This window comes from Diorhabda carinulata, chromosome 3, assembly GCF_026250575.1.
Source record: "Diorhabda carinulata isolate Delta chromosome 3, icDioCari1.1, whole genome shotgun sequence".
In the NCBI taxonomy this organism is placed as follows: domain Eukaryota; kingdom Metazoa; phylum Arthropoda; class Insecta; order Coleoptera; family Chrysomelidae; genus Diorhabda; species Diorhabda carinulata.
In genome coordinates, this window is record NC_079462.1 from 34170410 (window position 1) to 34197792 (window position 27383).

The 27383-nt window shown below is 31.8% G+C and overlaps 2 protein-coding genes across 2 annotated transcripts; one reads left to right on the forward strand and one right to left on the reverse strand.

Moving 5' to 3' along the window:
• Positions 1–250: 250 nt before the first annotated feature.
• Positions 251–9205, reverse strand: LOC130891587 (uncharacterized). The gene is made up of 6 exons (XM_057796414.1): positions 9007–9205; positions 6594–6722; positions 6099–6218; positions 3908–3988; positions 3784–3839; positions 251–2797 (listed from the first exon to the last, which is right to left on the reverse strand). The coding sequence occupies exons 1-6, from the start codon at positions 9023–9025 to the stop codon at positions 1196–1198; spliced, it is 2007 nt and encodes a 668-aa protein (XP_057652397.1). The 5' UTR covers positions 9026–9205; the 3' UTR covers positions 251–1195.
• Positions 9085–14709, forward strand: LOC130891585 (transient receptor potential cation channel protein painless-like). Its single transcript, XM_057796412.1, has 3 exons — positions 9085–9205; positions 10154–11105; positions 13053–14709. Exons 2-3 carry the CDS (start codon positions 10162–10164, stop codon positions 14653–14655), a joined length of 2547 nt encoding a protein of 848 aa, XP_057652395.1. The 5' UTR covers positions 9085–9205; positions 10154–10161; the 3' UTR covers positions 14656–14709.
• Positions 14710–27383: the final 12674 nt, after the last annotated feature.

Genomic DNA, 27383 nt, shown 5'->3' on the forward strand with positions numbered 1-27383 from the left:
ATAGCGAGGGAACGTTAATTAAATATAATCGTGAAATTACTCGTTCTCATGGAATGATTTCTAAAGCGAGGCATTCACGTTCCGAGTTGTTGAACGCTCCTACTTGCTATTCAACCAGCGATCCAGCTTTGTAATGAGTGCAGTCCATGCAAAATAATATAAAAAATGAAACAGTAGCTGAATTGTTCGAATTTGCCTCAATATTTGAACAGAAAAACAAAAAGTGTTGGGTGCAAAAAAGATACCGTCATTTTTTTACTGCTGAACGAAGCTTTATTGTAACTTCAAGGGCCATTAATAGCTCATACAAAGATCTGATGTTCACTTAAATCTCCACAACTACTGTGCCAAGTCGTACCAGAAACCTGAGGAGCTATTCATTAAGTTTTCCAATCTGACTTCTTGAGGATAAGTCGTGGAAGTTAATATAATAAAGTTATAATTTATAATTTTGATACCAGCCTATTTGTTCTGCTCTCAAATTTTATATTATTTCCTATCAAGACACCTCAAACACATAAAGTCTATGCTATTGAGCAGGGGTCTCCAAACTTTGAAGCCTTCGGGTCAGGATAATTTTTTTCGCTACATCCCAAGGACCAAAACAATAGTCGGTGAAAAATCACAATTCCATAAATCTCATTAGTGTTTTTTTGTTTTTCTTTCATTAATTGGGATTAATTTCACATTTGTTGTTGCTTAAGTTTAGATATTTTAGTTAAGTTTTCCCAGCAAGTTTTAAGTTTTACCTCGCAATTAAATAAAGTAATTATCACTCTTTGTTTTCATTCTATTCCATTCAACTTATTACAGTACATACAGTACATACATAGTACATTAGTCTTAAGCTGTCGCGGGCCGTATTGATGGAACTGGCGGGCCGAATCTGGCCCGCGAGCCGTAGACCCCTGCTATAGAGCAATACCAACTTATTTTGCTGAATTAATATAAGGGATCTGTGTACTATTCAACCGTTTCATTATAATTTAAAAGGTACTAATCTAATTTAATTTGATTCTTCATTTATTCTAATTCTAATTGTTGATTCGATTTAATGAATTTTGTATTGTATTAGCAGCTTCTTCGGGTATTTTCCGTAATGCCATAATAACAGTATCATCTGCGAATGTGGTATTGTATCTTGTATCATTTTAGGTGCATAGAACTGCTCTAATACACTTTGTAGGTGAATAGATTAAAATATTCCAGGTTCAACTCCTATTAATCTTCCCCCCAATCCAGTCGGTGTTACTTCCGTTTGATAAAGTGTAGATAGTATCTGCTTCTTAGTTTCTTCATCCAAAATTATCTTTAGATCAGCCTGTATATTTATTTGAGATGTTTCGTTTTTTCGCATTGTATATTTATACAGAATCATGTCAAAAAAAATACTTGGTGATACCCATTTTAGGAAGAAAGGATCGGACTGACTGATGTTTTTCAAAGAAATAGTAAAATTTTTAGAAATACGTATTTTTATATCTTCTAATTCAACGATATCTTTAATATCTTCTAAACAAGAGAATACTTTCAAGTTTTCCGTCAAATTAACTTGAAAAAACGGTTCATCTGTTCTTATTAAGAATTTTTTATGTACACCACCTTTTTTTAAAAATTCTATTATATCAAAAATTAATTTTTTCGAATCTTTACTAGTTTCTAAAGATATCAAAAGTGATATTTGCCCAGTTTTCCAAAAAACATTATATAATTTATTCAAACGCACTTCTGATGATCCTTTTCCTATATTACAATCTTCCACCAGGTAAGCTTTTAATTTAGTATCTTTAATTTTTTCGATAAGTTTATCGGTGATAGAAACTGTTTTTGTTATAGAATCTATTTTCACTTTTATTGACGTACCATCACTATCCTCAACGGACAAAGATTCCTCTATGGTTTGATTGAAAGGTTCGCATAACTTACTTAGTACAAAGGGTTCATTTTGAACTACTATAACATCGGTTTTTTCCACAACTTTATTCCAAGTGTCGAAATTACCTCCTTTGAAATTAATCATTTTTGGGTAAAAGACATAAGGTGTCAATAATATTTCACCTATCTTTAATAGAATATCCTTTTTGGTTAGAAAGTAGTAGCCACCTAGTTTTCCTAATGCCCAATTTTCAATATATTCCAAGTATATTCTGGAAAATTTTGAGGTAAATTTAAAATTTTTCTTTATGATTTCATCAACGCTGTGAGGTAAAACTCGTTGGTTGCTGTAGAGATATATTTGAGGTAATTCTATATCTTCAGATTCGGGAAATAGAGAAAATATGTTATCATTTTCACTGGAAATATTTATAACATCAATCCTGTTACCCAGAGGTTGTACTTTAACGATATTGGGAATATTCTCCTTAGTGGATTTCATATGATTCTTCAGAAACTTCCTGTCCAGCTCTACATTATTTGGAAATTTTGAGCTTATATTACAAGTAGTGAAAATAACAAACTTCGTTTGAGCATAATCTTCTCGTTTTCTACAACAAATTATCGACTCGTATTCTTTATTTAAATAAATCTTAGCATCATTGAGGGAATCTATAGTTCTGGATGCATCAGATATATTTTTGCACCTAATAGCATACTTAGTTTTGGTTATTGTCTTTCTTTTGTATGTTAAATTGATAACTATGTCTCCGTATGTATGCCATTTTTTATCGTTGACTGAAATCTTGAACTGTATAACATTCGGATCTAGAGCCAATCTTAAACTAAGTTGAGACACCACAGAGTAAATGTACGATTCCAAAAACCCAAATGCCAGAGGGTCACTACGGGGTTTATATTTCTGAAAAAGAAATTTTTTGTCAATTAAATAAACCTGGGGAAATAATTTTTTATCTAAACTATATACTTATCTACTGAGGTATGTCGCAATACTTTGGTACAAAATTTAGAAGTTTAGTAAAATGTTGTACTAAGATTAAAATGATTTTATAAAATAATGAACTTTTTGTTGTTTTTACAAGTATACAAAGTCATGTTTTGATTAAATTGCTATATAAATTTTAAAAAATAGGAATAATATAGTTGACTGAGATAAAGTAGTTCAAATGAACCAAGTGATATACAAAGTAGCTCAAACGCACCTGAAAGTTTTAGTCATTTTGGTAAAATTTGGTATAAAATTATGAAAAATCGCTTTGGTTAAGATGGAAAGTAGTTTTTTTATAGATTCACACAAAAGTTTCATCAAAGAGACCTATTCAAAAAATAATTAAATTGAACAAATAATATTATATCAAAACAAATTCGTAGGAAAAAATAGAAAAGTAAAAGATGATTCGATTAAATGATATTCTGTGGAAAATAGTTCACTTCATAGTATCCAGCATCAACTTGATAAACACCAAAAAGGATTCTTAAAGTTCAAAATACGGCTGCTAGATATCTATTAAAATAAATATCAACAAACAATTTAAGAAGAATTCTGGGGATTGAAATCCCTTTATTCCGAATTGTTGACAAGTCAACGTGAACCATAAAAACGTTTTGGAGTTCAGGATGATTTCTACGTAAGACAACTGATTTTATAAGCGAATTAAGTATTGATTCTTCACAAATTTGACTTCAGTTATAATATAATAATAATAACAAATGGAGATGGAAGATTTTTAGTTATATTTACATATTTTAGAAATTTTTTTATTATTTTTGTTGCCTCAAGGCTTCTAGATCTCTCAATTCGGCCATGTTCATACTGTTATGCAGATGAAAATAATGATGATGATGATAATGATAATATTTTTCCTTTAAAAACAATATAGACAATACCTCTCGGTGGAATGCTACTGCGTCAACGTCTTGTTCAACGGCATTAAGTGAACTAGCTGAAAATACGAATATAATTATTGAAGATATTGATTTTTCTTAGAACAATTAATAGTGTCGTACTCACATTTAGATGGCGGAACTGGAAGCGATAATACTTTGAAATTTTGAGTATTTTTACTGAGATCTCTTTCAAAAACTACAGTATCTAAAAAAATATTGAATATTTCCATAACACAATTTCTGAGAAAATTGAAAATAAAGTCCATTTACAGTTTTTTTTAATCGGAAATGAATGATATAGTTTGAGTTTGAATTTTGTAATGACCCTGCTTTAAAAAAAACCGTGGGGAGTGAACTCTTAGTTAATATGATAGATTTTGCTCATCTTCTTTTTAGTAGTTGACATAAATTTAAACTAGGAGATTTTCCTTTATACCTAAAGTAATAATCGGCCCTTCTCATTCAATTTTTTAACAATTATGTTATCTGGGGGATACGATAATGCCCCCACCAAGTTGAGCAAAAAAAAGCGGCGCAGCTATACCATTCTTTTCGCGAAGCAATTCATCCGGTCATTTTCAACTCTCTATATCTTCGCTGTGGATTAAACTAGAAGCCTCTATTTCCAGTATTGTGTAAACAAGGTATATACCAAATTACATCCAATTTGAACCAGTGATTCAAGAAGCATAACTAGTCAAATTTCTTAATTTTGTCCCCAAGTTTGCGATTTTCGTTTATAATTTGGATTGCTACCTATTATTACACTGACTATTTAAAGGTTTACTTAAATATTATTTGCCAACATTTCGAAAGTTGTTTAGATAGTTTCAAAATATATTAATACATTTTAAGTACTTTAACGTCCCGTTGCGCTGATGGATATCGATTCTGCAGTAACAAATCCGCCCGGGTTACATCTAATTAATGTCGAGTTTGGACGTATTAAAGCGCAGAAATCTTCAATTTGTAAGTACAATAGACGAATAAGCATTAACCGTCTAGACTTAGCCTCCTAGAAAAACTTATAGAGATAGGAATTGCCCTTTGTGGAACTTGTAGTCGAAGCTCAAGAAGTAATACCGGAAAAGAAAAAGAGGAAAACTACCTATAAAAATAAGAAGACATAAAGACGAAGAGTGGGCTTCAAGAAAATTCGTTGTTGGTATTTTAGAAGTAGAAGGTACTATAAAGGAAAAAAGGAGGTCTATCTACAAAAAGAAATGAGACGCCATCAGGAACAAACCAGGTCGCGCAACTTATTTCTTCAGTCCCTACTTAAGGGACATTCTGTCTTAAGTTCGTTTGTAATAATCTAACCTTACAATTATAGCTCTAGTTTCAATGAGAATTATCAGTTTAGATTATTGGATCAGCTTATCTTCACAAATTGAATCGAAGACATCATCCAAGCCTCTAGAAGAGACGTTTGATTTTAATAATTATTTCAGTTCAAGTATTCTAATTTTTCTAGAACTTATCTAAACATCTAGAATGTCTTAGGACATGTGTAGATCCGAATACGAATGTCTATCATATCCAAGAAGAAATTATGTGTTATGGTATTTCAGCATCCTTACAAAACTGCAGTCGTGACTATTTTTTATATCTTTCCAGTGACAGTATTAACACGTTTTCTTTTCAAATTATTTGGTTTTCAATTCCCCTAATGACCCGTATGTGTGCTAGCACTAAATGAAGTGTCTCAAAAACGGCTTGACCGAATGACTTGAAATTTATAGGGCACCCTCAACCCATGTAAATGCATGGAATGAACTATTATCAATGGAAAATTTCCAAAATTTCGGTTTTTTTGCAGCAAAAAACAAAAAAACGCAAAATTCGCAACTTTTATTTCAAATGTCTACAAAAAGTCCAATTTTTTGTATATTCATTCGATAGTAGTCGATTGCATTTAGGCTTACAGATCAGAACGCCGTTTTTTTTTGTTTCAGAGCCAAGCCAATCAGCTGTAATCGTGGAGGAAGTGCAAGCTCATTTTTTCAAGGCGGAGGTGTAACGCTGTAACTCAAGTTCTACACAATATTTTTAGCTTAAAATTTATATTTATATTATCGAAATATATGTTGATAAATGATGATAAACTTGAAGCTCTATCTATTTACTGGTCGAAGAAAAAAAACCCTAAAAAAACCCTCTTAAATGACCCTCTTAAATTGGTGCAACTTTGTTTTCTTTTCGTGTTTAGGTATTGATAATTCTTGATAAAATATATTATATATATTTACATAATTGAAATATATATTGAGAAAAATTATTTATGAATTTATGGAATCAAATATAATCGGACTCACCCTTAATAGATCCATGCTTACTTGCTTTCTTTTTATGCGATTTACTTTCTAAATGACGCCGATAAAATTCTTCACTTGTGAGAATTTTGTTACAGATCTCACATATGAACTTAGTTTCCGCTACATAGAACAAATCAATTAAAATATTCGTATGCCAAAAATCATGTCATGTTTCAGATCCTCAAGAAACAATCTGATGAAGCATCATAATCAAGAAATGAATTAAATCTATTCATTCATGACAAAAGTTTTTTATATAATCAGAAGAATCAGAAAACAAAAGCGAGTAGTTCTAGATATAGAATAGAAACTCATATGAAACTTAATCGTCTTGGTAGTATGTCTTTTCTGATTTAAAATTAAATTTTGTAAGACGTTTCAGTCTGTATCAAAAAATGATTCGACACTTAATCTTTTTACAGTTAAATAACAGTTTATTCTGAGTTCATGCTACTATTGTGATCCAAGACGACAACTGAAATAAAATAACTTTACCTTCTCTTTTATTCCTTATTTCCGATAGATTTTTTAGATGTTTTCTGCCTTTTTCGTGTTTCTTGAAATCATTTTTATGGATTAATTTCACATTACATAGTTGACAATTTATCCTATCACTAACAGAATCTGAAAAAACATGTAATTTTATGAAAAGAACAATCAAATTCACAAATCTAGCTAATTGAAAAATATTTTCCATTCAACAACACATTTCTACATGCTGACTTTGCATAAGTTTTAGCAACTATGTGGTTTCGTGTATGGTTTTGATTTTATCCGAATCGACCATTTATATAAAGAGTCATACTTCATTGACCTCACAAAAACGTTTGACTGAATCAAACTAGAAGATGTTATTCACCTATTGTACTATATAAACACGTTCTTCAACATAATTAATGAAATCATAAAAAAGGCGCTGCTAGGAATGGGTAACACAGAAATCAAAATCCAGAGCCCATTACATGCAAATTAAAACTAAAAGGTAAAATAATATAACAGAAAATGGAATGAGTTTTCGCGAAAAGAATATTTTCATCATCGAGCATAAAACAGATCATAATAAACACCTTGAAGGGGTTAACTTAATAGGTTTTTTGTTATAATGAACTTAATAATTAGATATTTCAAAAAATAATGGAAAAATTTGTAGGGATCAAGCAGAATGTAGAAGAAATTATTTGGCATTACTTTCGAGAATCCCCTAAACATTTCTGAATTAATGCAATTATTATGTTTACAACAATATATACGAGGTCTGACAATTAAGGGTGTGGGGATTAAAAAATCCAGACAAACTATTAGTTTTAATTTAATAATTTGCAATTTACTCTATAAATAAATGGTTATCAAATAATAATAATGAACATTTTACTTAATTGCATCAACACTCAATCGATTCGTTTTTCGAATTTTGTTGCACGCTGCATTTAATTATGAAATACTTAATCTGGCGTTTGCCGAAGTTTTCTCAAAATACTTTCATTTATTCTTCATTAGTAGTTGCTTCTGAACCTTCAGAATATACGTTTCGCCAAAAACGTTCAATCTACCTCAGTTGACGCACCTTAGAAACAATCCGAAACGAAATGTTCAACTCTGCAAAAGCCCACACATCGTCTTTTGCATAATGAGCAGTTGCGATATCTGGCAATAACACAAAATTTCCTTCAGGATGCTTTTTCTGTGAACTGCATTTATCTAGATCTAACACACTTTTTTTTTCATATATTTTGGCCGTTACAGAATTTTCAGAAAGACAAATGTTCGCTGAAGAACGAATACGAGAAGATATCGTCCATACCATACCAACACTTTTGAGTTAAAGTTTTTGTGTTTTTTGAAGTACACTTCTGAATTCGCCGTAAAAAGTGACATATGACTCGTTGTCTATAATGATTTCCAAACCCTTAGCCGGCGAAAATTTCTGGGTCACGAGACTTCTAAGTTGATTTTTGATCAATTTGTTGCTTGTATATTTGGGTGCCGATTTTATTGATGTTTGAACTCCATTCTGTTCCTATAGAATATTTCGCATATTTCTCATCAATTTTGAATTTTCGGGCCAATTTTCGTAAACTGATTTTGTTCACAACGTCATCTTATTCTTCTAGATTGTCCTTACTTGAAAGTTAACTTCTAAGAGAGTCGTAATATTTATACTTGGCATATTTGACAACTCCAAATTACTTATTTATCAAAAAATGTCACTAATACATCAACTCACAGATTTTTACAGGGTTCTTAACATTTTTAGAAGTTTTTGACTAGAACCTACCTCCACAAATGTTTGTTTGACATCAATAGAATCAAAATGTAAAAATATGTGAGGTATAATCAGACAAGGGCATTATGCAGTATAAATTTAGTTGTTTCAGTTTTACAATCGCAGATACAAAGATAAATGATTGCATGATAAGTTTACTAAATAATGAAATTTAGATTGTGGGAAACTTATTTTATTTTTTCAACGGTAATTTTCTTTTATGAGAATCTACAGAAAATTTTTTCAAACAATTATAATAAGAATATTCTTTTTATTACGTATTCACGTATATTCAAACAACTACTTTCCATCATTATAAAAATTTTTAGGGTCATGCAAGAAAATCTCTTATATAGACCATACATATTCTCCATATTTATAATTTTTTTAAATAATGTAATAGAACAACGATACTGCTTATCAAAATATAGAAGATAAGATATCGAACGTATCAAATATGTTGTAAAACATATTATTTGATAAGAAAATCTATCAATTTTCGTACAATTTTCGTTTACTATGACTATCACACATTGAGTCAACATCCTTTCTAATCTTAATCAAATTTTAATATACTATAATCATTATTTTTTTAATAATCAAACTGATGTAAAACTTCGAATGAAGTAAAATAAAACTACTCACCGATTTTAGGAAAATCCATTATTATAAAAAATTTTCTATAACCTTCATGAACTGATATCGTAGATTGACTGAAATGACATTTTCATAGACTTCCAAACAATCCACTTGTACTTTCTTATCTTTTTAGATTATTTTCAACGAGTTAGTGGTGAATTTGTACTCACCAGTTGTGCATCATAGTACACAATATTAATGAATGGTAAGAAATACATTGAAAATATTATTATTTAGTATTATTTGTTATTATAACTGCAATAGCCACAAGGTTAGATTATTGTAAACGATGTTACTGACCTTCTCACTAAACCATAATGCAAATACTTCAAATATGATGGTAAATACGTAAATTTGTTTATTTATAAAAAATATATGATGAAGATATGATAATGAAATATTATTTCTGAATACTATGGGCAAGAATACATATTTATGTAAAATCCCAAAACCACGGCCAAATTAAATTATAAATTAACATTTATATTTAGGATTTTGTTGGAAATTTGAACTAATTCAGAATGTTTTGGCAATCTAATTCGACTTTTATATCCAACATATTTCAACAGGTTTCTTTATAAACCACTACAGTATCATCTTCAAAGCTGCAGACCTCTCCTTGATTATCCAGGATGAGTAAACTATTCAAATATAATATAAATAATATGGACATCAGAACTGTGCCTTGGGACACCACAGGTATCAATTTTTTCGTTGCTAACTTTTTCATTCATACGGACAGACTATTTTCTATCATTTGAATAGCTTTTGAATAGTTTCCAGGCGGTTCTTCTCACTCCAGTGTCCTCTAATGTATCCAGTAATAAAAAATGATTTACGGTATCAAATGCTTTCGACAGATCTAGGAATATGCACAGGGAGGGCTTTCTCTCTTCTCTAGAACCGTCTAGTTTTGATGTTAAGTTGGCAATCGAATTCTGAGTGAATATTCCCTTGCAGAATCCAAAAATTTCTCATGACTTTGACGAATTACTTTCTGCTGTGTTCGGGCTTTATGTTAACAATTTTTCAAAATCGAAGTTAACGAGCTTAAAATTAAAATTATAATACATACTGACAACTTATAATTACAAACCAATTTTCTGATTGCCAAAAACATTTAATAAAATAAATTATAACTTCTTCGTTACAGATTAAAAAATGGCATACGTTTTAGAAATGGTAAACGTACTGGAAAATCGGCCATTACTCAATCAAATATCAACCGAAAATGATAAAAGCCCAACCGATTTAACAACTAAATTTTTAAATATCATTCGTTACGAACCCGAACCTACTGCTAGGGAATTAAATGAGATTTGCTCTGAAGTTAAATCGAAGTTAGGAACGATTGACTGTATCGATGAAGATTGGTATGGTTGGGAACCGATTCACTTCGTAGCAAGAAATTGTAACGTTGAGAATCTTCAAGTTATTCTTGATTATATTGATGATCGAGCGGTGAATTCGTTGACGTACTTCTCGGAAAACGCCTTACACGTTCTTCTTCAATATGAAAAATCCGTAACACCTTTTAGTGCTTCATTACATAACGGCAGCGAATCGAAAGCTATAGCTATCTTAGGACCAGAAAATCCCGCTATTGAACAATGCGCTAAGCTTCTTATTGAAAGAGGAATTGACGTGAATCACACAAACTGTTGGAATGAGACGCCATTGAGCTTAGCGATTAGATACAGATATATAAAATTAATAAATTTTCTCCTCACAATAGATTATTTAGACTTGGATAGCTTCAAGGAATGCGGTAAACCTCTACGACAATATCTAAAATGGAATTTATACATCAACTTACCTCAGTCGTATGTAGAAGAAGAAGATATTTCAACCATGAGATTCAATTTATTAAAATCTGGCGATGAAGAAAGTTTCATGAGTTATAAAATTGAGAGTATTAGTGACAGTGTTAATTGTTTCGATGGGAATGATGCATACAATAGTAGTGGTACTATGCTACAACTTTGTATGATAAAAGGATACTTGGAATTTATACAAGATAAACATTCTAACGTGAAAAAACTGATCAATTACGATATTAAAGATACTCCCTTGTTAACTATCTTTAAAGCGAAAGGAATGTCAAGGTAATTACATTTTTAAATTAGTATGTGATGTGGGTCAGGATTAAAAAAAATATATCAAAAAATATATGAAAATTAATGCATCAGATCGACGAGATTCCATTAGATCCTTGACCCTTGAAGGTTAATTGTTGTCATTAGAAAAGTATGTGCATTCCTAAAAAGTTGTTTCATTTTAATTAACACTTTTGTCAAACGTTTAATTCGATTTCGTGATCGTTTCCAAACGGTTTTCAAACGAAAACTCTATGATACAGTTAATTTAAGACTAAGTGCATGTTTATCTATACAAAATCAAAGCTGAATATTTTAGATTATTTTAGGTTATACAGGACTCAAGTCTTATCTGCAGGAATGGCAGCATTTCTTAAATAATTGCATGATTCAACTCGTCAATTTCGTTTGTAGTTATGGACACAGTTTTCAACAGAAAACAGTCATCTGGTAAATTGTAAGACCTGGAAGGCGAAAAAACATTTCCAAATGTGAAAGAATCTCTCCGAGAAACATGCATCTTACAACTGTCATTGGATTGGGTGATGTTACCCAAATTTGCTGAGACGAAACAAGTTTTATAGGGAGTTCAGGTGTCAAGAAGGTTCAAAAGCATGACTGGTTTGAGGCAACAATAATTGTGGTTATGTTTCTTTCGAAACTTTGAACCCAATACTGCTAAAATAGACAAGAGCAATCGAGACTGTTGCTTTTTCTGAGTGTAGAGAACGCTTGAGAATAAAATTTGATTGCTCCCTCAAGCGCTTAGTAGATGTCAGAATTTATTATTAACATTGAATTTTTTTCCGAATCATTTGCACTCTGTAAACAAAGTCTTTCCTCACAACAAAATCTGTTGCTTTATGTTTTTGGACAATGAGCATTTTCAAAAGATGGACTCTCAATTTCTATCGTCTAAGTGAATTTCTATCTGGTTTCTAATTACCACTTCTCATAGTCTATCAAGATTCTCTGCAACTCAAGTCAGGAAAGGCTTTAGCCCAACCAATATAGTTGGAATGGATTCTAATTTGGGCGAGACTGCTTCTTCATTATCAACAGTTGAATATTGGGTAGCAGAGTTTAAACGAGGCTGAACAACCTACGAAGACCAGTGGTTGGCGAAAAAATTCAAAAAGCGGTACTGCATGATCGTCGAGTTAAAGTGCGCGAACTTGCAGACATAGCAGGCATTTCAAAAAGTGTGGTACATCGCATTTGAAAATAAGATAGCTGTGCGCAAAATGGTTGCTGCACACTGGAACAAAAACGACGTCATGAAGATGTTTTCATCGATGTGTTTGACGATGTTTCACTGAAATAAAACCTTTTCGTAACCCTGGATCTACCACTACCCGAATAATCAAAACAATGAACTGAAAAGGGAGAACTGGTTTCAAAGAAGGCAAAGACAAGGTCATAGTATCGGTTTTTTGGGATGCGCGTGGGATAATTTTCATTGAATGTCTTGAAATAGGAAAAACTATCAACGGCTAGTATAATGCGAACTCATTGCATTGTTTGAGTGGAAAAATCAAACCAAAACGGCCGGAATTGACTAAGAAGAAAGTTTTGTTTCATCAAGACAATGCATCAGCTCACAGATCCGTTATTTCATTGGCAAAATTGTGGAATTAAAGCTTGGATTGCTACTTCCTGCATCCTTTTTGCCAGATTTAGTCCCCTCGAACTATTTTCTGTTCTCAGACCTGAAAAAATTTTGCGGTTGACTATTTTGAAGAGTTGTCGATTCTTATTATAAAAAGAGTATCGAACTTATTGCACATTGCTTGGAAAATACTTACTTCTGGAATCATCCTCGTAGCTGTGGTGTTTCACAATGTCGAGAGAAATTTTTAAGTGATTTCATGATTTCAAAACCGTCGATTGGAACAAACCTATTATTATCATGATTGTTTATATATTTCGATTCATTCAATGATATTTCTGTTATAGGTGCATAATATTTTTGTTAGACAACGGAGCCGACCCTTCAATAACTTCAAGAAAATTTCCAAAAACGCTTTTAGAATACTCGGCAATCAGAGGATATTATCCTTTTGTAGCAATTCTATTATATCACAAAAACAGCAAAATAAATTCGAATGAAATATTTTCTATTTTGTCTAAAGTATCGTCTATATTATTGGATGTTGAAAATATATCTAAGGCATTTTATATAAAATGTGTAATCTATTTACTTTTGAATAAATTAGTGATTTTAAATAGATATAATAAAGAGAGACTAACACATAAGAAACTTGAAGTATTGAACAAGATACTACACCAGTTAAATTTGGAGAACGACGATCTTCAGATGGACGATTCAGAAATGATTTGTCTTATTTTACACTTGGGTGCAAGTTTGACAGCCTGCGATCCGAAAGCTGATCGAAATGATTATCATAAAATGATCGTGCAACGTTTAGATCAAAATATTTTAAAGTCTCATTTTGATGATTGTATTCAAGGGACACGGTTTATATATGATAGTATAATACAAGATGATAATAAAGTATATGATGAGAATAGGACTTTAAATTTCTTGGTAAAAGATAGTTCAAAAAGAAAGTTATTAGTTCATCCGTTGATAATTGAGTTAACAAGACAAAAGTGGGCTAAAATGTGCAGGTTTTTTTACGTTGATATGTTGTTGTATACAATGTTTTTATTGAGCATTTATGTTTATATGATTTATACACATTTCAATCAGTCTTCTTTTTATATCAATAGTGTGTTTTATTTATTATTAATTATTCATTTTGGAAAAGAAACAATGCAGCTTTTATTATTGTACGGATCTAAATATTTTTACGAAACTTCTAATAATTTAGAAGTGACAACAATATTTTGTTGTATAATAACTATTTTATATCCCAATATTTATACTTCTGTTTTGTCTATATTAGTAGGAACATTAATATTTTTCATTATGCTAGGGCAACTTCCATTCTTTTCTAAGTATACAATAATTTTTAGTTCAATTAGGTACTTCTTCCAATACACTGGGTTTTATTTCATACAGTTTGTCTCTTTCGCGTTAAGCTTTTATATAGTTTTTCCGTTTCCAGACTCATCCGATAACCCTAAATGGGGAGATATATTTAAAAGCTTATTTTACACCCTGATACAATTTACTGGAGAATTTAACGATAGGGTTTTAGAACCTACAGAATATCCAGTTTTCGGTAGAATAACAATGACTGTATTTATATTTTGTATGACTATTATATTGAATAACTTATTGGTGAGTCTTATGGTTTCGGATATGGATAACATACAAAAAAGAGGCAGATTGTATAAGCAAGTAAAATTAACGAGTTTTATAGAAAGTACGAGTAGATTCGTTAAACGGTTACATGATTTCAAGTATCTCAATTTTATCAAAAATATTTTGAAACACGTGAATATTTTTAGAAAAGGACATGAAAAAGTATTTATAAATGTGAACATTGCTAAATTCAAAGATGAAAATAAAGAATATTTGGAAGATATTAAAAAACGGGAAGTCTTTGATACAAATGTTTTGAAAGATGTTTATACAATTTTATTAAAATAATTTGTAATGTCTACATGTAAATTGAAGAATAAATAAAAATGTGTCTAATTGGTATTAATACTTTTCTTATGTGAACCTCTGATAAATAAACCGAAAATATGAGCGATATTTGGAAAAGTTGCCTCAAACCAAGAAATTCTCCACTTACAAAAGCAGAATTCTTGACGTTTTTTGTGCTAATCTAATCATGCAAGCCAATAGAATGTGAGGTACCCTCAGTACTAGGCCCTATTTTGTTTCTTCTGTTTATAAACGACTATCTAGACTTCAGTGGTGAAATATGTCTTTCTGCAGACGAAACTAGTTTCTCTTGTAACATCCCTGATCTTGTGATCTAATCACCCTTAAATCATGGTACGATTCTAATCTTCTCTGTCTCAACGTTCCTAAAACCAAAGTTTCATCATATTAAAATACTTTGCAGACTATTTTAATGAACAACCCCACCATTGACGTCGTTGAAAACTGTTTTACGCTGAGATCAGTTACCAAAGAACTGAACTCATCCAACTCCTTAACAGTCTATTATGCCCTTATAGAGTCGCATCTCAGATATTCCCTTCTGGAGTACGTGTGTTGCGACTCAATTTGAGCGAATCTTCAAACTACAAAAGAGAGCTGTTAGATATTTACTCGGACTAAACAATAGGGCTCACTGCAGGAATTTCTTTAAAAGATTAAAAATTCTAACTCTTCCTTCTTCCAATTTCAGAAAGATCGTTGCACGGCTATTCACTTAGGAACGTGGAGCACGACCTTGAAATATCCACTCCACGCGCAGAATTAGTTGAAGGCTCAATGTTTTACAATGCAAAAAAATGCACAATCACTTGCCAATTGAAATCCAATCGATATCACCTTCTCCCGCATTCCCTAATAATTTGTAGCCATATTTACTGGAAAGTGCCTTCTACTCTGTAATCCATGCTGCATACTGGTTCAATTTTTGCTATGGACTTTTATACTAATTATTATCTATTACTATTACCTATAATTTTGTGGTTTTATTATGTGTATTGAAATTTTATTTTATTTGTTTCTTTATTCAGTTATTTTTATTTTAGCTCTTTAGTTTTTACAAGCTTTTGTCTACGAATTTCTCTCCATCTATATTGGGAAAATTCACTTGAAAGTACATCAGATTTAAGGGTAAAAATATAACCTTTAGACAACAGAAAAAAAGCAAAAGTAACATAATAACAAATTTCAATAGGAAAATTCATAATGAGAATAAAATTTCCTTCTTAACAATTTTTTCTTCACGTTATTTTGATAATTTTGGTATTTTTGTGAGGTAATGGAAATTTTTTAGCTCTATTTACAGTTAATAAATGCTGTTTCATTTTTTTACTGGTATAAATCCTTGATAAATAGCAAATTATGCATAATTGTACAACAATTGTAATCCTAAAACAGGTAGTCAAATAGATAAAAAAAAAATTGGGTATTCCCAGTCTGAAATTCAAAATAAGTCGTATGGAACCTTTAGCCCTGAGGCTTTGTCAGCACACAACCGAGATTATAGACCCTAAACAAACTAACATTTCAAGTAAGTTGGAATTTTTGGAACCGTTGGTAAACAGTAAACACCTTCAATCTCTGAAGACGATAATTTGGTTATCGAAACGCGCGTCAGACAGTGTAATTGTGAGTGTAGTTATGATGTAAACAGTGTTCAGTAACACATTTTGATGACAAATCGTTGGTATTAAAATTAACTCAGTGATAGCAGCGACTCAACTGGATACGAGGAGAATTGTGGTATTTAAAAATATATTGTTGCCAGCTCAAACTCCTCTTAGTCACAGTGTAGAGTGTTAAGAAATTTAACATGAATTTAATTGAGAAAATACGAAAATTATTCGAAACTACGATCTGGAAAGTCACAAATGTCTAAAGGCAAAAAATTATAAACCGAAATTTCCAGCAATTATCTACCTGTGATGCCAGTCAAACTACAGAGTGTTAAGAAATTGATGAACAATGATTCATTAATTGGATTTTTGTAAACATATTGACAGAAAAATTATACAAAAACCAGCCTAGTTCTTTCGTGAAACAGATACTCAGTTTCCTCGGAAAGCTAGTATTTCAGTATTTATCCTCGAAAATCACATTGAACATGTTCTAATTGTCGCAGCCATCATCAAATTTGAATTCTTTTCAGTATAAATAATATTTGATTAATAAAACATATGTCATCTCTAGTAGAGATATTTAGACCTAATTTTCAGGGACTAATAGTATAAAAACAGTAGTAACAGAAATATACACTTTTTTACATTCAACAGTGTAGTGAAAAATATTAAAAAAAAAATAAAACAAATCAAGCAACAGATTTATTAGTTGTGATTAGATTTTTCTTGATTCCTCGGCAAAACTTTATTGTTTCAGTGGTCTTTTAGCTCTATACGCGCTTCTTGCTCACTAACGTGATTTATGTCTTTTTAATTGTCTTCTCCTGCTATTTTAGCACCCCAGAGTAGCTTCCTGTTAACCGTAAAGCTGTTAACATCGTCCTCCCTTTCGATTTACGCAGCCATATATTTTATAAGCGCAGAAAAATATATTTGACAAGAAATATATAAATTTTCTTGTAATAATTTTTAGTTGTGTAGCTATATGATGAGTTCATCAAATTACAGAACCCTCCTAACGTGTTACAAAGTATCCGACAGCTAACAAAGTTCCAGAATTAATATCTATCATATTATAATAAGTTCGAGTGAGATAGAAATACATAATAATGTAAATCGCTATAGCATAACTCCCGCTTGTTATACAGCTGCAAATCTTAATATCCTGCATTTTCTTAAAGGAAGGGTTAAAGTTGGACCCTAGAGCGGACCCTAAGGGCGGAGGCGATTCGTTGCGGAAATTAATATACAATTTGGAAGTTTAGCGAACTTTATATCTTCAGGGATTCTGAAGGATCCGTAGGATGTATATCGTATTTACCATGGAACTATTATAGGGAAATTTTTTGCTACGGATGATTATAATTAGAATTATAATTGATGAATGAAAAATTATAATTATTCATAATACATACTAGAATTATAAGAAATAGATTAGACATTTAAAATTATCATTTATATGTATCATCATCATCATCTTAAGCTGCCTCATTTGATTTCTATCTTCTCTCTTCTACTTGGTCTTTTGATGTCTAGTGGTTACCATCTATTATCAATATTTCTTGCCAGGTGTCGTGCCCATTGCCATTTGAGGGATGTGATTCTATCTATTACCTTTTGAATGTTTTTTATATTGCGTTCTATTGATCTTTCTGCAACCTGGGATTTTTTTGGTAATTTCGGACTTGAGTGTTCAAGTATTGCCTCTATATGTCATGACTGGTAATACGCGTTAGTCGAAAACTCTTTTCTCTAATATGCATTCCATCCCAATTTTATTCTTCGATTAATTCCTGGTAGTAGTGACCCGAAACTAGTGTCTAGTGTAGTATTATTTATTAGGATATCCTGTCTATCTACAACTCATTGTACATTACCTCGGTTTTAATTGTGTTTATTTTTAGTCCTGGTCTATTGCAAACTATATCGAATTCATTTATTTATTCTTGTAGCTCTTCAATTTTACTCTCAAGAAGTAATGACGGCGTAACTTGAAAACAATAAAACACACCGTAAAATTTCACTATTTCTTTACTTAAGCTGGCGAAAAATTGAAAATTAAAAACCTTAGTACATTAACAACAAGTTGAAAAAATATTTTTTTTCATTGTACTTCCGCTTCTGTCCAATACGTCAGCTTGTGCGTAGGGTGGAATGTGTAGGGGAGAGTAGTCGGTTGGTAGTTCGTCATTAAGCGTATAGAGCATCGACTGCCCATTAACTGCGTATCGAGAATATCCCACAGGACTACAAAAGCAGGAAGCAATTCAAATCCGTTTGGATCCGCTTTTAGTCCATGCGGTCATCGCTTTGATATTGTGATGTTTAACTGCCAAAGCTTATTTTACCGGATGGTCATGGGATTTCGGAGCTTTCATTGTTCATACTACGACATTACTTGTTGGATCTCCTATAAGACTTTCTATTCTATCATCACCTCAATTTAAACATGTTTCAGACTCGTATTCTACGAAAAGTAAAATTGTTTTACTTCTTTCTAATTCGTGCTCTGTTAAGATATTATTGAAAGAAAAAGTTCAAAGCAAATGTGGTAGCAAATTGGGCAATTGAGGGAAACCAATCTAGTACAAGCACTCGCGATTATCAGGCTCTCTAGGACCTTCCAAAGATATCATACATCGCAATTAAGAATCCGTCGCTATAGCATACATGTCTAGCTATACATATTCTGATTATATTCTTTCAACTGTTGAATATAATTTAATTCAACTAATACATTTATAAGCTCAATATCTTTTTATACCTATACATCAAAATAGTAGAGATGGTTATTCGAAATAAACAACAATATCTAGGTCCACATCTACATATTTTTTGATAAACTACATAGACATGTACCTTTTGGATTGGAGTTTTTTTCAGCTGGGTCAAAATCCACCTCACTACTGAGAAATAGGACTTTTCACTGGGAATTCGTACAATAATCGTAACACATCCAACATTTAATCCAGACCTTGCACCGTCAGATTAATATTTATTCAGGTCCATACCGAATATTTTGTGTGAGAAAAGATTGGAATCTAAAGGAGATGTTGAACATGTAGTGAGATAATTCTTTGCTTCTTCTAAGAGCATGCTGAACGTAAAACCATAAAATAAGATGGGCTATATTATCAGCTTTCATCAATACGTTTTTTGTAGAAATAGATCAACCAGGGATCTCCTGGATCATGTTTTAACGTATGGACTGAGGCTATAGAGAAATACAGGGAATTCAGAGCAATCGTACGAGACATATCGAAGACTTTTGACAGGGTTTGGCATACCAATCTTCTTAATAAGTCAAGATGGCACGGATACATCTCAGAGAGATTTGAAGTCAACTCTGGGGTTTCCTAGGGATGCATCTTGTCACCTACTCGAGATAAACCTTCGCCGACGATAACACGACGATTCGTTGTTAAAATAGCCCAAATCTGTAGGCAGCAACAGATCACCATCACCAATACCGATCTTGAAAACATTCTGGAGTGAATTTAAAGCAGCCAAGACCCAGTCTGCTGTTTTTACAAAGAAAACTGACACTGAATTAGCTAAAGCCGTTTCAAAAAAACTTAAAGCACTAAAACAAGCTATATACTCCGCAACAGATCTCAACACTCTTAAGATGCTCGACTCAATAGAGAAAAGAATCAACTTATAAGTGACCCAGAGTTTCCTGAAACTCGGAGAGCCTAGAGCATAGAAGACATGACTATATTTTACCGATACTACTACGGCAGATGCTCTCCAACATAATCCCACATGGAGCAATAAATGCGAGACCTGCTCGACAGCTAGACGTGCCTCATGAATACCGATTTCACCTGCAGACGTCTAGAATGTTAATTTATTAAGACTTATTTCTTTGGAGAAGTGCAAGTCTATGAAATCATCTACGAAGACACGTTTTTCCTGAACAATACAACCTACAAAAGTTCAAGATCAATATTTAAAGGCATCTCCACACGACAGTCACTAATCGGACTATTAGAGTAGAATAGGGTTCACTCTCTTGTGCTTAGTTTTTACTTAGAAAAAGAACATAAGAAAATGGCATTATTTATGAGACAACTTAATTGAAACATAATAACCGGTTATAAATATTCATCAATTCAGTATAACGATTGCATAAAAACTACTAAGTGTACTTTATAAAGAAAATATACTACCAAACATGAACGCTTGTTGGCCTCGTTAGTACATGTTTAATTAACAAGATAAATATCTTTTGAGGTAGTTGTTCATTCAACTTCAAACCCTAATTTCAAGTTTCTACGTCTATGGAATACGTCGAAAACCACAGCGCTTCTTATTTCAGTAATGAATTAGTACTTTCTCATTAGAAAACAAACTACAGTTGATTTATTCATAATAATCTTCCAATAAACACATCTCATTTCAAAATACACAACTAATTCCTATTCGTTATAATTAACTTTTAAATATATTTGTAGTGGTACAGCCTTGACATATTATTACAAGCGGGAGGAGTTCTTCTTACCTTTTAAACTCGTGTCGCTGTGTTTATCACAACGAGTTCCACTTACTTTTGTGGCGACGTTTGTTTTGATGTTTGTTTCAAGTTTAGTTTTCCAGCTCAAAGCATTCAGCTTAACCGCTACGAAGCTCACTCGCCGAATTGCTTAAGTAAATTTATGATACTTGTGAGAAGTTAGATGCAAGTTATGTTACGTCAGCCATAGGATGATGTTGCGGTGCGAAATATGAAAATCTTCAGCCGAGATTATGTAACTACGTAAAGCAGTGAGAGGCTCCATATTTTTTTGCTCTCAGTTGTTGTTGCAAATTGCAAGTTACGGTAAGTTTTTATATAAATAACAGCGGAGGAAACTTGGCGTGTTCTACTAATTCTATTTGCGTGAATTGTTACGGAATTCAAACCATTAGCGTTTCCAAGAATAATAGGAAGGATTTTCTTTTAAAAAAACATCTAAACAACACTAGCTGATTACGTCCACAAATTGTTGATGATACAATAATATCTACAAATGATATTAGAAGATGAAATAGTTCTACAAGAAATCGTGACAAAGGGTTTAATTTGAATATTTAATCTCAAAGTACGTATTTTGGTTTAAAATATGTGCGACAAGTAGATGGTGATGAAGATGCAAGGAAACAAAACGTACACTGAACAAGATTTATCAGAAAACGAGGAAAATTTTATCCAAGACGCTGTTGGTCCATTTTTTGTAGGAAAAGATCAAACTAATAAGTGGAGAAGGCCAATGCGATATCTACCGTGGCTGTAGACAAACCAGTGTAGCCGGCGCCTTCGTTTGTACAGAAATTTCACAATAAACTTGAACAAACAGCAACTGAAACTTATAATTTATTGAAATAAGTGTATATCAATAAATGTTTTTGTATCTTCGTAATTTTTAGTGGTTTAAGCGTTTTCAAGATTTCAGAAAAGATGTTGAAGATGATTCACGTTCGGATCGCCCCTTAAAAATATCGAGGAAGTCAGAATTGATAGAAAATATTTGCGGCAAATTTTATATGAAAAGTGTATGCAAACCCACAATCCTCACAAAAGAAGCTCGAAAGAAAATTTTCTATTGGCATGCGATTGAATTTGAATCAAACTTATTAAATAAGGTAATAACCTTTGAGACATTTTAGTTTTTTACCCATTAACCTGAAACAAAGCGCCAATCCATGCCCTTGAAGAGTCTAGCTTCGCAAAAAGTTCAAAAAAGCTAAAATTCAAAGCAATATATCTTTTTTTTATATTTATGGAATTATATGCGTTCTTGGAGATGAAACTATACACAAATGTTATTATCTTCACTGAAAGAAAATAAAAAAAAACCAAAGCAATGCATCAGATCATTCCGCACTGACCGTCAAGAGGTTTCTAGTCAAGTACAACATCTCAGTGCTAGACCACCCACCTTATTGGCCATATCTTGCACCTTGCGGCTTCTTCCTCTTTCATAAGGTCAAATCTGTATTAGAAGGAACAAGATAAGAGTCTGTTGAAGCTGTAAAAGAAAAAGAGGTGCGCGGTCTGAAGGAATTGATAGAGAAAGACTTCCTGGACGGTTTGGACCAATACGAGATACAAATTAAATTTAGAAAGTTAAATGTTTTTATATTTTTCACAAATATTTTTTAGTTGTACCTATATTTTGTTTGTAATAGAATTTGGACTCACATTACTTTGAAATAGTTTTATTTCATAATATTATTGACTTTACAAATCTTTCTAATATACTCAAATTATCTTTTCTACTTATTCTAATACTGTTAACTGTCAATTTCATACTCTTATTATATGAAAAATTCGACGGTTTTTAAATGCGAACTGGAAATCCGCAGCAATCACTGGTGTTTTAACATTTAGCGCAACTACTGAAATATTAACTAATACTGAATTATTCTCTTTTTTTCGATATCAAAAATTCAACAACGTCAAAACATCACATTTGATAGGCCTATCAAATCTTCTCAATGTTTACAATTGTAGGATTCAACTGTATAAAACACTGAGTTATATATTTATATGTATCAAAGTCTTATTATAGTATCAAATGATGAACCAATTTATTATCAAGTCGTATAATTAACAATTTGTTATTTCAAAGATTGAAATTGCTACATTCTCTACTATTTCTAATATCCCAGAACCGAGCTATAATGTTACGGTGTCATATGAATAATCTTCTCACACATATTAATGTAACATGTAACTTTTATTTGCTACTCGAAAGAGGGTCTCCAAGATTGTGTGCTGTAATGAATATAAATGGTATAGAAGTGTCAAGGAAGTTATGAAGAGGCTCTTGGAAAATTAATAAGAACGAGGAAAATAAAGCGGTGTATTATGAAGTCTCGTATACTATGACGAAGGAAATCGAAGGAAATTTATGTGGAATTAGTACAAGAGCTAAATTTAAATATTTAGATTCAACTGAGTCTTTGAAATGTCAATAAAATAATTTTTCTTTTTAATAATATAATTATTGGGATGTACAAGTTTTTGATTGAGTAAGCTTATCTATCCAAGGTAGAGAAAGAAATTTTCTAGACATTCTCTGTTATATTTTAGTCTTTAAAGCTTTAAAAGTCTAGTTGCAGCGAAAGGCACATGAACTAAAAGCTTAATGCTTAATTATTGCTGCCTGTTAAAGTAAACAAGATTTTTCGAAAAAATAGTTTGCGGTTTTCAAGTTTAATTCACTGTTGACATAGTCACTAAATACTGCCATTGAAACCAGAGAAAATTTTAAAAAAATAATCTTTCATTCAAGGAGATTCGGGGGTTTAATATGACTTTAGAATCGGAATTGATAGAATTGGAATTCTCGCTAGTTATTACAAGATTACATTACCTTTGAAACCAACGATTTTCCATTTTTTTTTCAAATTTTTCAAATCAATTGCTGCTAATATAACGAGGCAACTAGTCTTAAGAGCTGGAAGGTAACCCTAAAATCGGTACCAATGGAAAACCGCCACTTTCTAATGCTCAATTAGTGCAGCTTTTGTAGCCATAGACGTGTAAGATTCGTATGTTAATTTTTTTTGTAACTTTTTGAAAAGTCAAAACTTTCAAACGCGTTTTTCGAATTTCTTGTTAAGACGGCAAGACAGTTTTTTGAGTTTTGAAAATGCCATCCTCAATGCAAAATTTATTGAAAAATCTGTTATTCTATTAAAAACCTTCAATTTTTTTCGTTAACGATATGTCACGAACGATTGTTGAAAAAATACACAAAAAAATGTCTGCAAAAATCCTTGGCTACAACGGCAGCACTAATTGGGAACTAAATAGTCATATTTTCCGAATGATATGAAAAAATTACTGTTTGTATCGTACTTAAAAATCGAAGAAATGTTTTTTGTAAAAAACTATAAAACGAATGATTCTGCCGACTTGACCTTTCTAGCTTTCTAGCAACAATTTTAGATTTTGATAGAGTATATTTCTAATTTATTTATCGCATCCTTTATTTGACATTCTTGGTAATACTTTGTCATGAACGAATGAAGATATAAAACTAGTAAACACTATGAAGAGACGTAAATGAAAATACTTGTGATCATGTGATGGGCAACCCTGTAAAGTACGATTATGTTTGGACCTATATTGAGATTCTTACAGATTTCATTGAGTATGGCTCATAAGAATCATTAAAAAATATGAGTGTATAACTTTAAACTGGATATGAATAGTATCGAAACAGATAAGTCCTTACAAGCAACTCTCTTCAGTATTATTTCCATTTAAAAGGTCTCAATTCTTTTGAATAACTTAGAAATCCTTCGGCAACTTAATCCTCTTCATTAGTTACATCCTTTTAACTATTTCGAGAAAGCTTTTAATTTATGATTTCAAAATTTCTTCAATGGTGTATTCGATACCTCACTCAAACCAAAACAGGAAAATTAGTGAAGCATTCAAGCATTTCTAAAGGAAATAATAAGAAACACTCTTCTGGGTGGGAAAACCGTAACCCTAGACATCGTACATTTAACTGTGAATGATATACTGCCCCCGGATAATATTCCAATCCAGTGCTGTAGATAGCGAAATTTTATAAAAATAGGAATCTTTTTATGATGAAAAAATCATGGAATTGAAACATGAAACAATATTCAATTCGTTCGCCTTCACTAGAAACCACATAACGAATGATTTTTTTGCTGATATCTTTTTGGCAGATCACGCTTGAATAGTGTCTTGTGTCACTGTCAAACTTGTTCAGTTTGGGCTATAGTTTAATCATGAATCGATTTACGAACGAACAATGCTTGCAAATTATTGAATATTACTATCAAAGAATCAAAGGAAAGGATTTGAGTGTAAAACTTCATAAGATACGGCTGGTGCAAGAATTTAAGCCACACGATCTCCTACAACATCTAACATTTGGTGAATGGGCGCTGGCAAAGTTGAAGGAAGATTCACTTTTTTATCGAACACTCATTTCTGTTTGAATGGATACGTCAACAAGCAAAATTGCCGCATCTGGAGTGAAGACCACCCAGAAGTATTGCAAGAACTACCACTGCATCCCGAAAAAGTCACTGTTTGGTGTGGATTATGGGCCGGTAGCATCATCTTCTAAAGCGACGTTACTGTGAATGGCGAGCGCTACCGTGTGATGATTGACGATTTTTTTTCCCAAAAATTGGACAAGATTGACATGTGAATTCAACAAGACTCTGCCAGATGCGGTACAGCCAAATTGAGAGCCGCATTCGGTAAACAGTTCATCTCACGTTTGGAGCCCGTCAATTGGCTGCTTAGATCCTGTGATTAAACGCCTTTGGACTATTTCTTGTGGATCCTTGTTAAGGCTAATGTCTATAGAGATAAACCAGCAACGATTGACGCACTGGAAACCAATTTTGAAGCATTTATTCGTGAAATACTGGCCGCTATATTGGAAAGTGTGTGCTAAAATTGGACCTTGCGCATGGGCTATCTAAAACGGAGCCGCGGCCAACATTTACATGAAATCATCTTCGAACATTAAATTATGCTCATCGTTCTATCGATTCCAATAAACCATTCATCAATTCTCTCAAATTTTTTGTGTTTTTGTTAGAATCAAATCCAATACCTCTTAAAAAATCACTGATTATAATGGATGAAGACGGAATGTATAGAAAATATAATAATAATATGAATAATATGAATAAAATATTAGTTTTTAACACTCTTCTCTGGACTAAGAGCAAGTGACCTCGTGTTGGAAATTAACACTTATCTACTACACCGTTACGTCTCGATACAAGTTTCGACGAGTTGTAGGTATATAAGCAGCGAAGCTTTCATACGAGAACTGGATCAATTAAAAGCTTGAATGCTAAAAATAAAGATCGTTTAAAGAAAACTAAAAATTATTTTAAAAATAAGCTTGAAACAACTTTTTAGTTCGTACTTTTTATTATTGGCAACAAAAATTTTGTGGCTCTTAAAATTTTTTAAATTTTCGTTTCTCCTGACTCAAAATTTGCCAACCCCTGACGAAGACAATTTTCGAAATTTTACATACGAACTTTTTTTTATATAATTAAGAAAATGAATCATTCGATTTTTCTGAAACAATCTGATAAACAGGAATAAAAACTGATGTTTAGAATTGTTTGACATTTTTTACTTATGAATTTTTTTATCAAATTTTGTGAATTTAATGACTTTTTGGGTTAATTTCACCCTTTTCCTAACGATAAAAGCAATAACTTTACGATTACCAAGTCTAAACAAACTTGCTTACATTGGGAACCCGACCCTTAGGCTCCGAAAGCTTATTACGAAATTAGATAAAAGTCCTCGCGACTTTGTATTACAGCAAATAAAATTATTTATATCTTTTGTGCGTAGAAATCCTTATCGTTATACCCAAGTTTTATTAGTAATACTATAAATCCTTGAATATTGATCAGATAAAACATTATTGCCTCTACCCTATACCAAAAACGGACATTATCCAAGGGTATAACTATCGGTAGGCAGTAGGAACAATAGAAATTCACATATTACTTATTCATCACGTGTTCTTGGAATAATATGAGTAATAAAATTTATTATCATTATTTCAACCCTCAATTTGTGGATTCTATTAATTTAATTTGACTCTTTGGAGAGAAAATTGTTTGTATTAACTGAATTGAGTTTTCAGTTACCAATGGAAATAAATTTGTCGTTTTATCTGAAACTACTTTCAACATATCATGAATGAACCAGTTAGGTAATTCTCTACTTAAAAGTAAATTGTAAATGTGCAAATTAGAATTGGCGCTGTTATTAGGATACGTGTAGTCCTTCGAACAAAAAAACAGATTGATAATTATATTGCTTGTTACTAGATAAAATCAGTGTGTAATGTTAATCAGAGTTTTTGAGTTATGTATAAAAATATTTGGATGCGTTGAATAGGTTCAATATTTTCTAAAAATACAATTTGTTAGTCATGAAATGAAACAAACTTCGATCTCAATATCATCGTACAATGTATGTTTAATTGATTGCTTTAATTGCAAGAAGCCTCTATTCAACTGATGTCCTGTTTTTAATAATAATCGACTAAGAAAATATATAATACCTGCAAG

Bases quoted from the DNA above. Each gene is read 5' to 3' on its own strand.
- LOC130891585 (XM_057796412.1), top strand. From the start codon at position 10,162: ATGGCATACGTTTTAGAAATGGTAAACGTACTGGAAAATCGGCCATTA. The intron at 11,106-13,052 runs GTAATTACATTT...TTTCTGTTATAG, and splicing joins AAAGCGAAAGGAATGTCAAG to GTGCATAATATTTTTGTTAG.
- LOC130891587 (XM_057796414.1), bottom strand. The intron at 6,219-6,593 runs GTAAAGTTATTT...TGTTCTATGTAG, and splicing joins AATAAGGAATAAAAGAGAAG to CGGAAACTAAGTTCATATGT. The intron at 3,840-3,907 runs GTGAGTACGACA...TCGTATTTTCAG, and splicing joins TCCAGTTCCGCCATCTAAAT to CTAGTTCACTTAATGCCGTT.